Source organism: Elgaria multicarinata, chromosome 12 (assembly GCF_023053635.1).
Source record: "Elgaria multicarinata webbii isolate HBS135686 ecotype San Diego chromosome 12, rElgMul1.1.pri, whole genome shotgun sequence".
NCBI classification, from domain to species: domain Eukaryota; kingdom Metazoa; phylum Chordata; class Lepidosauria; order Squamata; family Anguidae; genus Elgaria; species Elgaria multicarinata.
The window spans coordinates 28652539-28669760 of record NC_086182.1 but is presented as its reverse complement, the minus strand read 5'-3'; the positions used below and the strand labels follow the sequence as shown (position 1 = coordinate 28669760).

At 46.4% G+C, this 17222-nt stretch overlaps 1 protein-coding gene across 1 annotated transcript in view; it reads left to right on the top strand.

Annotated features, from left to right (window-relative positions):
- The first annotated feature begins 207 nt into the window (after positions 1 to 207).
- The window catches only part of IGSF9B (immunoglobulin superfamily member 9B), a 125593-nt gene continuing 108578 nt past the window's right edge, over positions 208 to 17222 (top strand). Inside the window, exon 1 of the mRNA XM_063139123.1 lies at positions 208 to 324. Coding sequence (XP_062995193.1) covers positions 258 to 324 — 67 coding nt within the window. The 5' untranslated portion in view covers positions 208 to 257. The remainder of the gene's footprint in view (positions 325 to 17222) is intronic.

Below are 17222 nucleotides of genomic sequence, written 5' to 3'. Positions count from 1 at the left end.
GGTGCTGCATGTCTGCGAGAGGCGGAGGCAGGGCGGGCTGCGCTGCGCTGGGCGAGGAAGGATGGAGAGAGCGGCGGGGAGGCAGCCAGGAGGAGGGCTGGTGAGGGCATGAGAAGGAAGAGGAGGAGAGCGGGAGGCAGCGCGCCTTTGGCACTCGCCCCGGGCAGGGCAGGGCTGGGCTGGGCGATGAAAAGGGCTCCGGCACGAAGGGCGCTTCGCAGCTAGGATGAAGCTCCGGTTCGTTGGTCGGTAGTACTATGATTTGGTATGTGGCTGCTTTGATAGCAAGTGTGATCAGCACCAGAGGACTGGCAGCAGCTCAAGGTGAGTTGAAGTACAACGTCCCCCTCCCTTTCGCTGTCCTCTCTCTCTCTCTCTCTCTCTCTCTCTCTCTCTCTCTGCGGCTGCTTCTCTCTTTCCTTCGCGCTCACGCCTTGCCTCTTCTCTGGGCACCGCTCCGATCGGATGCTTCGTGTCTGGACCACTCTCTCCATCTTTTCACCTGTATCCCTCGATTTTCGCCTCGCCTGGCTCACCTCTTCCTGCAAGGAGTTTCTCCTCCAAGTAGGAAAGCGTAAGGAGGGAGGAGGTTGTAGAAACTCGCAAAGATGTTCTTTAAAAAATAAATAAAAATCCAGGCATGCTTCTTTCTTTCTTTCTTTCTTTCTTTCTTTCTTTCTCTTGAGAAACGATGTGTGTGATGCGTTTTGAGATGTAGTAAAACCAATTAACAAAACCAAACAGGAGGAGGACTTGAGTAAGTCTATTGCAGACTTTCCTCAAACGCTGGGATATAGCGCAGCTTCGCCTTCTTTATTTTTTATTTTTGAAAAATTAAAATTGTTTTGCTTCCTGGCTTATGTAATGCTTCTAGAGTAAGCTTTTGCAGAAAGTATGTCAATGTATCAAGCAGAAATGCGTGATATTGACCAATGCATTCTATCCATCTCAAGTACGGTTTTGTTGTCCAGTGGGATGAAGTATTATTTTTGTTCTGTTGTGGCAAATGTTGGAAGTTGCTTTGCAAAGCAGTCTCACTAGGGCTGCAGTCCTATGAACACCAACCAGTGTGTAAGTGCCAACCCTGTTACATGCACAGGGGCCAGCTGTATGCAAGTATAAGTGATCTTTTTCACCTGTCCCGGAGAAACGGGAAGGAAAAGGTACAGATACCAGTTCAGTGATGAAGTAATGTGAACCTCTGTCACTTGTGCCTGTGTGTGTGTGTGTGAGAGAGAGAGAGAGAGAGAGAGAGAGAGAGAGAAAGAGAGAGAGACTGTCAGCAGTTAACTGCTGGCTATATTCTTCCTGGGGCAGAGAGGTAGTTTTCTGTCACTTGTGCCTGTGTGTGTGTGAGTGTGTGTGTGTGTGTGTGTGTGTGTGTGAGAGAGAGAGAGAGAGAGAGAGAGAGAGAGAGAGAGAGACTGTCAGCAGTTAACTGCTGGCTATATTCTTCCTGGGGCAGAGAGGTAGTTTTCTGTCACTTGTGCCTGTGTGTGTGTGTGTGTGTGTGTGTGAGAGAGAGAGAGAGAGAGACTGTCAGCAGTTAACTGCTGGCTATATTCTTCCTGGGGCAGAGAGGTGGTTTTCTGAAAGCTAGATGTCTAGTTTTGAATGTTAATTGGAAACAAATCTCACATGTCTTGTTTAAATCTGAGCACAATTCATTAAGTAGGAAGTCAGAGAGGGTTTACACATTTTATCTGTAGGCTCTGGCAGGCAAATGAAGGATTCCAACTTTACTTAAGAAGTGAGTTTCCTGGGTGTCTTCAGAGAAGTGGGTAGGATGGTCGAAAGGCAATTCTTATTGTGCTGTGATGCCATTTCTGATCCAATATATGTGTCTTCCTATTGCACACCTTCATTTTCGGAGCATAAAGTGTGCCTAATTCCAGACCTGGCACATCTGCACTGGTGATGTTTTAATATTTAAATGGTTCCAAACAACATCTGGCCAAGGCAGACTTTACTAAAAAGAATTTCTTTTAAGAATATACAAGAGAGGAAGGGCGGAGGCGGGGAGAAGCTAGAAACTGCCCGGAGCATCTTATGAAAATGCTAATCATTTTTTAAATGTCTTCCCAGAGGGCAGTCAAGCAAACTCATGAAGTTGATGAAACATTAACTCACAAACAGTGACTGTTGTATTCTCTGCATGGAAGGCTGCCAGAAATTACTCCGGGGAGGCTCTGAGATTTTTCTTTCAAGAAGTTAACCTGAGAGAGTGCAGGGGGGCGGGGAGAGAACTCCTTTTAGGACTCAAGAAAAACTGTGGCTGTGAGATTTCTGGCTGGGCTAGGTGATAGTGGAAGGAAAGCGGGCTCATCTCCTACATTCTTAGGAAGCAGGGAGAGAGCTGGACAGCAGAATATTCACTCCATAGGGGTTTCTTTCTTTTCCAAAGTTTGTATATAACCCAGCTTTACAAATAGGTCCACAAGTAGCTAGTCAACACCCCCCCTCCTCCTCCTCTTCTCCTTCTTCTACACATACATGTCATTTGTGCTGTATCCCCATCCGGAAACAGCGACACACAACCCCTTTCAATTTACAGAAGGTTTCCTTCCTGGTCACTTGGAAATGATTCTACTCACCACAGGTGAACAGCTGTGGCTCTTCACCTGTCAAATATAAAATCTCTGCCGTTTTGAGCCAAGGACCTCTTGACAGCTCTCCCTTTTTCGTTTGGGAAAGGATTTCCTTCAAATGATTTTAGTTAAGCGTGGCTGTGCATAAGTGATGGTGTCAGGCATACATTTCCAGGATTAGGGTCTATGGCTCTTGGAACAAATTTCGTGCAACAATGTTCACATTCCATTAGTTTAATTGCATTTCTCCAGTGTGGTTTATTTTCTGGTTGCTAAGCACCTTACATTTGTGTGTGGAGTGGGACTCATCCTTCTAAGGCTGGTGTTGCTACCGCTGCATTACAGGTCTGACCTACATGTGTGGTAAAATGAGTTGGGGTTTTTTTTTTGTAGAATGGACAGAAAAATCTCCAGACTGCAGCTGCTGGCGGTGCAGGTGTGGGGAATGTGGGGAATGTGTGGGAATGTGTGGGGAAACTCCCTGCAAGCAGAACACTAGCACATTAGGAAATAGGCTGGGTTTTCTCCCTGATGTTCTAGGTTTATGTATTTTTTTATTTGTGGGGAATCTTTTAGGTAGCTACAAATGGAAATCAGAATTCTGATTCTCACCCAGTCTTTATTGTCATTGCCTCATCTGTTAATGGGGTGTAGGACCTGCCCCCCTCTGTCATTGGGTATCATCTAGTGGAGGTTGGTGGCTCTGGTGATAGTGGGTTGGTGAATCCACTCCGGGTTTCAGTCGGAACCAGTCAAAACTCTAACGGACCTATCTGAGGGGCTTCCACACCTTGGATAGCTCCTTAAGAGATCTAGCTAGCTCTGACTGAAATCCGGAGTGGATTCCCCTCCCCACCAGCCTCCAGTGCTTCATCTCCTGTCAGCCCCCAGCTAGCATGGTTAGGGTTAGTGTTCCGAGGAATTGCAGTCCGGCAACATCTGGGCTGCAGCTCCTCCATCCCTGATATAAATAATGGCACTGGAGTTGCTGTGATGCTGATGAGCGATGAACCTGAAGATGCTCTTTCCATACCAGCCTTCCCCATCTGGACATCATCCAGATGTGTTGGATTGCATCTCCCACAATTCTCAACAGTTAAGGCTTTGTGGCTGGAACAAGCAAGGAAGTGAATGCATGAGTTGCATGCAGGAAGTCCCAGGTTCGGACCTTGGCACTACCGGTTAAAAGGAACAGGGGGGCAATAGGAAAGACCTTGAAGACGTCCTGCCAGTCAACACCCGGCTCAAGGGATGAATACTAATAGCAGAGAATCAGACAAGGCAGCTCAAGGTTAGGTTCCTATTCTGAGATGCTCAGTGCCTTGCCTGCATAGGAAGCTGCCTTCCACCAGATCCCATGGTTTGTCCACTGAGGCCAATGTGGTCTATTCTAACTGCAGTTCTCTAGGGTCTCAGCTAGAGGGTCTTTCCAAATGCAGTTACAAGATGGGGGATACTTGGCTCAGAAATATTACAAATGAGAAGGATCTTGGAATTGTTGTAGATCACAAGCTGAATATGAGCCAACAGTGCGATGTGGCTGCAAGAAAGGCAAATGCTATTTTGGGCTGCATTGATAGAATAAAGCTTCCAAATCATGTGAGGTACTGGTTCCTCTTTATTCAGCCCTGGTTAGGCCTCATCTAGAGTATTGTGTCCAGTTCTGGGCACCACACTTCAAGAAGGATGTAGACAAGCTGGAGTGTGTTCAGAGGAGGGCAACCAGGATGACCAGGGGTCTGGAAACAAAGTCCTATGAAGAGAGACTGAAAGAACTGGGCATATTTAGCCTGGAGAAGAGAAGATTGAGGGGAGACATGATAGCACTCTTCAAATACTTGAAAGGTTGGAATAATGGGCTGAAGTTACAAGAAGCCAGATTCTGGCTGGACATCCGGAAAAACTTCCTGACTGTTAGAGCAGTACGACAATGGAACCAGTTGCCTAGGGAGGTTGTGGGCTCTCCCACACTAGAGGCATTCAAGGGGCAGCTGGACAGCCATCTGTCAGGTGTGCTTTGGGATGGATTCCTGCATTGAGCAGGGGGTTGGACTTGCTGGCCTTATAGGCCCCTTCCAACTCTACTATTCTATGATTCTATGATTCCCATGAGCTGCTCCTTGATTGAACAGGAGATGCCATGGATTGAACCTTGGGACCTTCTGCCTGCATATAGCTCACCCCCGAGTGCTGGGCCCCTCTATCACAGAGATAATTCACAATGTATGTTCTAGATTCTGCCATGTCTTAACCTTCTTCTTGACCTCTAGAAGGGCCATCTGGCAATGGGATTTGACTTGTCAAAACCAGCTTGTTCTCTTTTGGCCATGAAGAATTGTCTTGTTGAAACAAATCAAGGAAAGCTATTGTAAAACACTGTGGTACTCCCCCCCCATTTTACACTGTCATCAACAAAGGTGTCCGTAGGCTAGTAACAACTTTTGTAGGGTAGTAAATCATTTTATGGCCTCATTTGCAAGGCCAATGCAGCACAGCCACCTCCACTCAGACAAATCCCATAAGTGAATATATAATTCAATGTATTCGTCTGCATTGTCCAGGGTGGAGCATTCTATTAGCAACTGCCAGCTTCCCTGGTCTGGGGCCTTCCAGACATTTTAGACAACAACACCCAGAATTCCTAGCCATTGGTCATGCTTGCTGGGGCTGATGGGAGTTGATGTTCAAAATATTTAAGAGGGCACCAGGTTGGGGAGGGGTAACATAATGGATCCTCCATATCCAGCAGCTTCTGAATACTGGAAGTGCTGGAGACAGAGGGAAAGTAATGACGATTAAATGTAGCTTTTATGAATGGTGGAGGCACTTGGTTACTTCTTAGAAAGAGGACGCTGAGACTAGATGGACCTTGGTTATATCCAGCAAGACCGTCCTTATTTTATTAAGCAGGAGAGTGCTCCCTGCCTTCCTCAAGTGAAAACCTGGTTTGAGAATTAAACCCGCCCCCCCTCTGTTTTTGGAAGATTCATTACATAAGTGTCACTTTCAGGGTCAAAACTAGGGTGACCAACTGTCAGGATTTCCCAGGATTTGTCCTGGTTTTTGTTCTTTCCATGGTGTCAGGGGGGATTTTCTATAATTTTCAATAATGTCCTGGAATGACACACCTTCCCCTTTAAGGCTGCCATTAGCATGGCAGGAGGGAATGACATGCGTTCTTGAGGCACAGCATTCCCCCACCCCGAGCTCCAATTGAGGTCTTAAAGGGGAAAGTGGGTCATTCGTGGACATTATAGAAAAGGCCCCAATTGGAGTGGATGGTGGTGGTGCAGAATGAAATCCTTTCCCCTCCTCCACTCCAATCGGGTTCTTTAAGGTGGCGGGGGAATAACGTACTTTCTGCAGGACTCAGAAAGCTGCTTCCCCACACGCACACTAGGTGTCCTCTTTTTTGGTTTCCCAAATATGGTCACCCTAGTCAAAACCATCCATCACAAGCAAAGCCCAACTACTCATGCTGCATCCCACACCCACCTTTCACCAGACTTGGTCATGCTAACCTTTTATTGTGTGCTTGTTGATTAGAAAATAACTGAGGAAGAGCAGTATGTGAGTTGTGTGCAGGAATAGTGATAATTGAACTCAGTACTGTAAGCTCTTTGGGGCTGAGACTGGAGTGCCTCTTTTTCTTATTACCCTGTAAATACCAAATGCATTAGCGGTGGTATGCAAAGGTTTAAAATAAAGCTGCGGAAAGTGAGTTACCCTGCAGTGAAATCAGCAAGCAGAAAATGCACAACACGTTAGCAGCGCATCACTTTGCTTTTATTAGGGGACCATTTTCTTCACTCTTGTGATAGTCATTTATGCCATGTCAACAGCTTGAAAGGCAGTGGGGAGAATAGTACTGCACTGCATTTTTAGATGGTTGGACTTCTTGCCACTTTGGGGGTAATTTCTTACCCTAATTCCCCTCCCCACAACACACACACATACTCAGGGCCAGGGTATCCTAACCAGGTCCCAGATTCAATAAGAGAACATCTGTGCGGTAGTGGTGGGGATGATGGACACTGGATATGTGCTGGAAATAGTGATGGTTTGGGATTTAGAATCATAGAATCATAGAATAGTAGAGTTGGAAGGGGCCTACAAGGCCATCGAGTCCAACCCCCTGCTCAATGTAGGAATCCACCCTCAAGCATACTTGACAGATGATTGTCCAGCTGCCTCTTGAATGCCTCTAGTGTGGTAGAGCCCACAACCTCCCTAGGTAACTGGTTCCATCGTCATACTGCTCTAACAATCAGGAAGTTTTTTCTGATGACCAGCAGAATCTGGCTTCCTGTCACTCGAGCCCATTATTCCGTGTCCTGCACTCTGGGAGGATCGAGAAGAGATCCTGGCCCTCCTCTGAGTGACAACCTTTCAAGTCTTTGAAGAGTGCTATCATGTCTCCCCTCAATCTTCTCTTATACAGGCTAAACATGCCCAGTTGTTTCAGTCTTTCTTCATAGGGCTTCGTTTCCAGACCCCTGATCATCCTGGTTGCCCTCCTCTGAACAAGACCTTCCTTTTTGATACCAAATGAAGAGATGGACTGTGGCTCCTTGGAGAGCAGAGCACATGTTTTAGATACAGAGGGTCCCAGATTTAATCCCTGTCCTCTACAGTCAGGGTTGCAAGCAGTGGGGGTACCTTTGCCTCAGACTCTTGGAGGGAAGGTGCCAATTAAAGTTAGGGATACGTGGATTAGGTTAATCGTTCTTTCTGTGTTTTGTGGCTTGTCAGGAATCTTTCATTCTATGATCCGCTCATCACAACTTTTATCCCCTTCAAAAAAGTACACAAAAAAGTCTTTCACAAACTCCGTAACATTTGCCGCCTCATAACACTTTGCATATTTTTCAGCATACAATGAATGCTCAATGAGAAGTGCAGACAAAAAGGGAAAAAAAGAGTTCTACGAATTGGAGGCTGGAGAAAGATTAGAGATGTATTCAGCATTTGTTGCTGTTTTTTAATGGTGTATATATTTGTGTATTTTCCAGTAACTTTCATACTTTTGTACGACTAAATTTGCATATGATCCTGGATTTTTTTAAAAAAATGCTCTAAGAGCCCATGGAATCCATATGACTTGGAAAATGCCAGTGTGCTGTGGATTTGGTGGGTTGGATTAACGGAAATCCAAGTCATTTGAATTCATTTCAAATGTCTCTGACACCCTTAGTCAGAGCAGATAATCCTGGGCTGGATGGACAAATAGTATGGCATCTTCCTACATTCCTCTATCTGCTGCTGTCCTGGTGCCACTTTTTCATTGGAAACAGTTTCTTCTCTGCCCATAAGACACTGCATAGTGAATATGATGATGCCACAGCGCCAAGTAGCCAATCAGGATTGTCTGTTCGATGATGTCATGGAGCCAAAAGGAATCCTAGAAAATATCTTATGTAAACTGCCCAGAGAGCTTCGGCTACAGGGTGGAATAGAAATGTATAATAAATAAATAAATAAATAAATAAATAAATAAATAAATAAATAATTTCCTAAGTGGGGAGGAGAAGGCATAAGAAAATAAGAAGTGCCATGCTGGATCAGACCAAGGGTCCATCTAGTACAGGACTCTGTTCACACAGTGGCCAACCAGCCATCAGCCAGGGATGAACAAGCTGGACACGGTGCAACAGCCCCCTCCCACCCATGTTCCCCAGCAACTGGTGCACACAGGCTTACTGCCTCGAATACTGGAGATAGCACACAATCATCAGGGCTAGTAGCCGTTGATAGCCTTCTCCTCCAGGAATTTATCCGCACACCCCTTTAAAGCCATCCAAATTGGTGGCCGTCACTATATCCTGTGGTGGTGAGTTCCATAATTTAACTCTGCACTGTGTGAAGAAGTCCTTCCTTTTATTTGTTCTGGATCTCCCACCAATGAGCTTCATGGGATGACCCCACTGGGTTCTAGTATTTTGAGAGAGGGAGACGAATGTCTCCCTTTTCACATTCTCCATACCATGCTTCAACCTCTTCAGGCCAGCTGAAGCACTTGGGCATGAGCCTAGTTTGTAGCTTTCCCCAGTCCTGCATGCACCCCCCCTTAAGATGCAGAGCTAGGTGGGAGGATTTGTTTTAAAGCTCCATAGATGTATGAAAAAAGAGAGGAGATTCTCCCACCCACGCCTAGTTGTTACAATGAGAGAAAAAATACACTGGGTTTAAAAAGGGAATGTAGAGCTTGTCTGAGTGTCAAGGAAATGAGAGGAGGTGGGCGCTGAGCCATTATGGTGAGCGTGTCTGTCTGGAGCAGTGTGTGTGTGTGTGTGTGTGTGTGTGTGTATCATAAATGAGTGCACTGTGAGTGCATACGTCAGAAACGAGTGAAGGATGATAGCTGTGTACTCTGATCAGTGTGTGGGTGTGGGTTGAGAATACTCGCAAGCGTAGCAAGGATTACGTGCTGCACGCAGAGAGTCGCTGACATCTCATGTGTGCATGTACTCAGAGGGGTTGTGCAGGTGGGTGTGAGCTCAGGTAGCAGATAGGGTAACTGTATGTGGAATGTACAACATGGTGAACGCCAGCTGTCACGAGCAGATTTATGGTTCAACCCAGTATGTGGGTATCTGTGTGCACTTGGTAAGTGTGGCACGAGAAGCTTGGGAAACAAAATGTGTGATGTACCAGAAGGCTGCTCCTGTGGATCTCGGATGTACCGGGCAAGTTAATTGCCTGCCTGTGAAGATTGAGTTCAAATCTCCTTTATGGAAGGATGCTAAACATTAGTGCATATACAAGATCAGATCAAACCAAGGGGAGCGTCTAACAGTGTCATTCCGCAAACCCAAATAGTGCTAGAGGACCTCTGCCAAGTCTTTCCATTGTGCAAGGGGGTTGTGCAAGTGGTTGCACAACAGGTTGTGCAAGCATAATGTGCTACCGGTTGCACAATGGTTGCAGGACCGTTATGAAACCAGTTGCACGACCATGCTCGCACAGATGTTTGATCTTCCTTTCGTGCATAATTTGGAGCTCAGTTTCCACTAGTGCAGCATTATTTACACGTGTGGAATGGCAGAGTTGGATACTGCCACAAGGGTGCATCTAATCCTGCATCTTATTGTCAAAGTAACCCCCAAGTTTTCTCTGGTGGGACGTGAAGGCAACAGCCTTCCTCTCCACTTCCCATTGTTGGTCCTTGACATCTGGTATACTGCCCACAAGCATGGATCTAGCTGTCATGGGCAGGACCAGCATCAAGAGTTGGCAAGGTTGGGTACCTGCCGAGGGTCCACATCCCAGCAGGGGCTCACTGACAAGAGTCCCCCAGGAGTTGCTTCTCCTCTTCACCATAGCATCCTGCTTCTTCACCTGCCTCTTGCTCTGGCCCAGGTAATGATGGTTGTGGAGATAAGGAGGAGAAGTAGAGGTCACACTGTCTTCTGGCCCACTGGCTCTCTGCCTGCCAAGCAAGCAAGTGGTCGCCATGACGAGAAAGGGGATGTGGAGCCATGGTGACCATGGCAGTGAGAAGACAGACTCACAGAGGGAGGGGGGCTGTTAAGGGTGTCTTGCGCAAAGGCCTGCAAAATCCTGGAGCAGCACAGCTATCGGTATGTCTACCCTCCCCAGAATCCTTCTGAAAAAATGATGCCTGGTGTGGAGAATGGTAGGGTGACCATATGAAAAGGAGGAGAGGGCTCCTGTATCTTTAACAGTTGCATAGAAAAGGGAATTTCAGCAGGTGACATTTGAATATATGGGGAACCTGACGAAATTCCGTCTTCATCACAGCAGTTAAAGGTGCAGGAGCTATACTAGAGTGACCAGATTTAAAAGAGGGCAGGGCACCTGCAGCTTTAACTGTTGTGATGAAGAGGAAATTTCCCCAGATTCCCCATATATACAAATGACACCTGCTGAAATTTCCTTTTCAATACAATTGTTAAAGATACAGGAGCCCTGTCCTCCTTTTCATAGGGTCACCCTAGAGAATGGGGTTAGGGAGACGTTTTCCTCCCTCTCTCAAAATGCTAGAACCTAGTGGGGTCATCCCATGAAGCTGATTGGAGGGAGATCCAGGACAAATAAAAGGAAGGGCTTCTTCGCACAGCGCAGAGTTAAATTATGGAACTCACTACCACAAGATGTAGCGACGGCCACCAATTTGGATGGCTTTAAACAGGGACTGGACAAATTCCTGGAGGAGAAGGCTATCCATGGCTACTAGCCCTGATGGTTGTGTGTTTTCTCCAGTATCAGAGGCAGTAAGCCTATATGCACCAGTTGCTGGGGAACATGGGCGGGAGGGTGCTGTTGCACCATGTCCTGCTTTGTTGGTCCCTGGCTGACAGCTGGTTGGCCACTGTGTGAACAGAGCTCTGGACTAGATGGACCCTCGGTCTGATCCAGCAGGGTGCTTCTTACGTTCTTATGCTCTTATCCAAGCTAGTGTCCATTGCTACATTTGGTTCTGGAATGTGTGCCCGGGAGAGTGCAGATGCCAAAGAGGAAGAAGCTCATATACCTTTTAAGGCATTTTGCAGAAAAGGGAGTTTTGGCAAGTGCAAAGCAGCACTAAGGCCAGATCTACACCAAGCAGGATATAACACTTTGAAAGCAGTTTGAAAATGGTATATGGAATGTGTACTGGGCCCCAGCAGGTGTCAGTACTGATATAAACAGTTATAAAGCAGTAGTGTAGATCCTCGTACAGACCAGAAGTACACCAAGCAGGATATAACGGTTTGAAAACGGTATATGGCCTGTGTCCTGGGCCTGAACAGTTGTCAAAACTGTTATAAACTGTTATAAAGCAGTAGTGTAGATCCTGCCCAGGAGGAGAAGAATTATAGGGGGTTCCGATGACACCCAGGCAGGATCTACACTACTGCTTAGAATGGTTTATAATGGTTTTGACAACTATTCAGGCCCAGGACACATTACATATACTGTTTTCAAACCGTTTTTAAAGTGTTGTATCCTGCTTGGTGTAGATCTGACCTAACTAAGGCCATAGCTAGACCTAAGGTTTATCCCTGGATCATCCAGGGGTCAAACCTGTTCATCTAGGTGACACACAGGGGATCCAGTGCTCAGGCAGGGGTGAACCCTGGATGATCCCAGGATAAACCTTAGGTCTAGCTGTGGCCTAAAAGCACAGCTCTGAAGGGTACAAGATCCCTGTCATATGAACATACAAAGCAGAATTATGCTGAGTCAGACCACTGCTCTGTCTATCCTATCCCACTCTTTGCTGACTGGCAGAACCTTTCTGAGGTCTCTGATCCTTTTAAAACTGGAGATCTTAGAGACTGAACCTAGCAACGTTCTGCAGGCAACACATGCACCCTCCCACCTCAGCGATGACCCTTGTTTATCTCACCCCCCTCTGTTGAAGTGAAGCTGCCTCCAGCCAAGGGATATGGGAGATTCCTCCGCCCTGCCTCACCAGAAGGGCTTCCCTTGTGTATTGGGAGGGATATGTGATACCAGGCAGCCCTTTCTGCATAACCTGACTATCTTGCTGCTCAGCTTCCTGCAACGAACTGCCAAAGAAAGAGTTCATCTTTGAGGCTTGCCAAAATAAAGAGCGGAGGTTGTCCCCGCTAGACTTCTTAAGAGGCAGGATGGGAAAGTCCAATGTTTCGTTCTGCCCTGTTGCTGCAGCTGTAGTTGCTATATCTCTGCAACCACCCCTCAAATTCTGGGGTGGTGGTTGTGGTGGGGAGGCTGGCAAAAGGCAAAAGATTTAAAGTGAGTGGCGTTTCTTGTCAACTGATATCTGCCAAGGCTTTCCTGAGGACTTGGTGCTTTGGGGTTGCTAAAGCTGTTCTACTTCAGCGGCTTTGTGGGTGATGGGTATTGTGGTACCCACATGGCATCTACTAGCAAGTTCTCAGGGGTGTCCCAACTATGAGGGAAGATGAGTGATAAACTTTAGATGCTCTTAAAAGTGGGAGGTGGTTGGTGGCCTCACGTATCTGATTCATGGGGCACAGTCTGCCGGGACGTTCTCTTGCAGAAGCCTCTGCCGTGCTCTTGCACAACTCCCGTTCATTTCAGCATGGCTTCTGCAAGACAACTTCCTTGCTAGACAGTGTCATGTTAGATTGTATTGCCGTCTGGGGTTTCTGCTTTGAGTACCGTATTTCTTCGATTCCAAGACGCCATCGATTCTAAGGCACACCCCATTTTTAGAGCTGTTAATTCAGAGCAAAAAGTGCATCTTAGAATCGAAGAAATACGGTACTAAAATGTCTTAGGCCAGCCCTGAAGGTGCCAGTCCATAATGAGGACATCTCTTACTGGGGCTGTTCTCCTAGCCTTATTCCACCCCCCTCAACCCATCCTGCCATGGCAGTGATGAGTGTGTAGGTGCTTCAGGCAGCAGATATTTGTGTGTGAGGGATGCAGATCAGTGGCCACCATGGTACACCCTCTTAACCATCCCTTTACCCCAAAACAAGTTGAACTGTTTTGCCTACCTCCCCATTATATTCCCATGTTGAGTGTGGGTGGGGAATCCCTCTGATTTTATTGAAGCAGTGACTCCCTGAAGTAAATCACCCCAGTGACTCACCCTAGTAAATATGCTTGTATGTTCAAGTGCAAATCTCCAGGATACATAAATAGTGCTAGATGTTTGAGGGGTGGGAAGGAGAAACCTTTTCCATATGTTAAGGTGACCATATGGAAAGGAGGGCCGGGCTCCTGTATTTTAACAGTTGCATAGAAAAGGGAATTTCAGCAGGTGACATTTGTATGCATGCTGCAACTGATGAAATTCCCTCTTCATCACAACAGTTAAAGCTGCAGGAGCCTTGCCCTCTTTGTATCTGGTCACTCTAGTACAGCTCCTGCAGCTTTAACTGTTGTGATGAAGAGGGGATTTCACCAGTTGCAGCATGCATACAAATGTCACCTGCTGAAATTCCCTTTTCTATGCAACTGTTAAAGATACAGAAGCCCTGTCCTCCTTTCCATATGCTCACCGTAGTTATGCAGCTCTACGAAGTCTATGAGATAATTTGCCTGTTGTCAAGCTGGTACAATTATTATTATTATTTATTTATTTATTTATTTATATAGCACCATCAATGTACATGGTGCTGTACAGAGTAAAACAGTAAATAGCAAGACCCTGCCGCATAGGCTTACATTCTAATAAAACCATAATATATGACATTGTAAATCCATGCTTGTACTGTTACATATATGTGATCATCATGTGTGTGCGCGCGTGCATGCACAACAGTACGCACAAGAATCTGTTTAATACATACATACATACGTTTTCTCAGACCACCAGAAGATATAGTTCTTGCTTGCCCAGACTTTTCTGCTGACTTTTCTTCTTGCAAATATGCCACGAATACCTAAAGGGATCTTAAGGTGACATTTGATCAATACGTGCCAGTCCTCTTGACTGGCTGGTTTGGGTGCCTCGAAGCAGCACTTGATCCAAATCAATGCAAAACAGATGGGAGTGGGTCTCCCCCTGAACACTTAGGAGCTGTGCTATTTCATCTCAGGGTTGTGGTGGACAGCTCGATGAAAATGTCCACCCCGTGTGCGGCCACTGTAAAGAAGGCAAACTCCATGTTAGGCATTATAAGAAAAGGAATTGAGAATAAAACGGCCAGTATCGTACTGCTCTTATACAAATCAATGGTGCGACCACACTTAGAATGTTGTGTACAGTTCTGGTCACCACACCTAAAAAAGGATATTATAGAGCTGGAAAAAGTGCAGAAAAAGGCAACTAAAATGATTAAGGGGCTGGAGCATCTCCCCTACGAGGGAAGGTTACATCAACTGGGATTGTTTAGCTTGGAAAAAAGGAGACATGATAGAGGTGTATTAGATTTTGCATAGTGTGGAGAATGTGGACAGGGAGACATTTTTTTCTCTCTCTCAAAATACTAGATCCCGGGGTCATCCCATGAAACTGATTGGTGAGAGATCCAGGACAAATAAAAGGAAGTACTTCTTCACACAGCGCATAGTTAAATTATGGAACTCACTACCAAAAGATGTAGTGAGAGCCACCAATCTAGATGGCTTCAAAAGGGGGTTGGATAAATTCCTGGAGGCAAAGGCTATCAATGGCTGCTAGTCCTGATGGTTGTGTGCTATATCAGGGGTCTGGAAACAAAGCTCTATGAAGAGAGACTGAAAGAACTAGGCATGTTTAGCCTGGAGAAGAGAAGATTGAGGGGAGACATGATAGCACTCTTCAAATACTTAAAAGGTTGTCACACAGAGGAGGGCCAGGATCTCTTCTCGATCCTCCCAGAGTGCAGGACACGGAATAACGGGCTCAAGTTAAAGGAAGCCAGATTCCAGATGGACATCAGGAAAAACTTCCTGACTGTTAGAGCAGTACGACAATGGAATCAGTTACCTAGGGAGATTGTGGGCTCTCCCTCATTAGAGGCCTTCAAGAGGCAGCTGGACAACCATCTGTCAGGGATGCTTTAGGGTGGATTCCTGCATTGAGCAGGGGGTTGGACTCCCTGGCCTTGTAGGCCCCTTCCAACTCTGCTATTCTATGATTCTATGATTCTCTCCAGCATTTTAGACAGTAAGCCTGTGTGCACCAGTTGCTGGGGAACATGGGTGGGAGGGCGCTGTTGCACCATGTCCTGCTGTGTTAGTCCCTGGGCGACAGCTGGTCAGCCACTGTGTGAACAGAGTGCTAGATTAGATGGATCCTTGGTCTGATCCAGCACGGCACTTCCTATGTTCTTATCCTCAGCAGCCCCTACAATAGGAATGCTGATGGAGGCAGGCACAGACACACCTGCTCATTCTCCTCCTCAACATTAGGATGAGCAGCTGCGGAAGAGATGAGGGACTGGCAGTACTTGCACAGGAATGTGCTCTTTAATGGGATTTTTATACCACTTTCCCATATGAGTATGGTTTGTGCGTCTATGGCACATGTGTGAATCACTTTGTTCTTGTGGCATATTTTTAATCTTCTCTAAAACAATTAAACCGAATCCCAAAGTATATATAATGCAAAAGAAATCAAATATTTAGAAACAAGAGCAGAACAGGAGGGGAAATGTTCTAGCAGATGTGCCTTCTAAAGGCGTAAGGGGCTGGGGGAAGATGGCTGAGGGAGACACAGCGTCCTCTTGCAGGAGGGGATTCCAAATGGTATTTTGGGTTGTATTGTTTGTCCTGCAATGGAAGGGTAGTGGTGGAATCTATAGAAGGGAGGCAGGACATACATGTAATGTAATAAGAACATTTAATCAATAGGACTTGTATGGTTGTTAAGTTTCATCAGGTCCTCCACCCTTCCGAGGAGGAGAAGGAGAAGGAGAAGGAGAAGGAGGAGGAGGAGGAGGAGGAGGAGAAGAAGAAGAAGAAGAAGAAGAAGAAGAAGAAGAAGAAGAAGAAGAAGAAGAAGAAGAAGAAGAAGAAGAAGACAACGACAACAACATCAGGAAAAACTTCCTAACTGTTAGAGCAGTACGACAATGGAATCAGTTACCTAGGGAGGTTGTGGGCTCCCACTCTAGAGGCATTCAAGAGGCAGCTGGACAACCATCTGTCAGGGATGCTTTAGGGTGGATTCCTTCATTGAGCAGGGGGTTGGACTCGATGGCCTTCTAGGTTTTGTGAACCACCCAGAGAGCTCCGGCTATTGGGCGGTATAGAAATATAATAAATAAATAAATAAATAAATAAATAAATAGGCCCCTTCCAACTCTGCTATTCTATGATTCTATGAGAAGAAGAAGAAGAAGAAGAAGAAGAAGAAGAAGAAGAAGAAGAAGAAGAAGAAGAAGTACTACTTGATATATTTATGCTGTTTAGGTGTCTGAGTCTCAACACAGGCAGTACCCAGGAACTTTGGAAGCTGTTGTATACTGAGTCAGACTCTTGTCAAATCTAGTCCATCATTGTTGACACTGGCTCAGTTCAGACAACACATTAGTCAACGCAGTGTGAAAACTCCACTCCACGGTTGAGTTTTTATGGAGCACGCCCCACATAACACGTTCTAACTCCACCATTGCGCAACTTTGGGCTACCATGGAGTTGAGTAAAAATCCATTGCCATGTTTGATTGACAGTCCCTCTGCCCTCTCTTCTCCCTTGGTCCTCCTGGGGTATCCCATCAGCCATCGCTGTTGGAAAAAACCATCCTGGCAGCTCTCCTAGAGCGACACTCCCCCCCCCAAACTCCACCGTTGCATTGAGGTTTCCCGCCAGGCAACGCGTTTCTCAATAGTGGCGTAAAAACTACAGCGCGGAGTTCTAAACTGAGCCACTGACTGGCAGCCTAATGCACCCCAACTTCAGTGCATTTCAATCCCGATAAAAAAAGCACCAGTGTAGATCTGGCCTGGGTTCGAAATGCAGACTGCATGGCCACAACATCTGGCCTAATATCTCCCCCCCCATCCTCTGCTTTTTGTACCACCCAGCCTGAGGAAGGGTTCTGTAGGACTCGAAAGTTTGCACACATTTTTGTGACATTTTAGTTGGTCCTGATAAAAGGACTGCCCAGCTGTGGGTTTGGGATTTCCCCCCCTCCCTCCCCACCCCTGGCTCCCCGCCTCCATCTTGTGACTGGAGTCCTTTTTGCTCCAGTACAGTGGCAAATGTGAGTCCAGCATCGAACACTCACCCCCCCCCCCCCCGGCC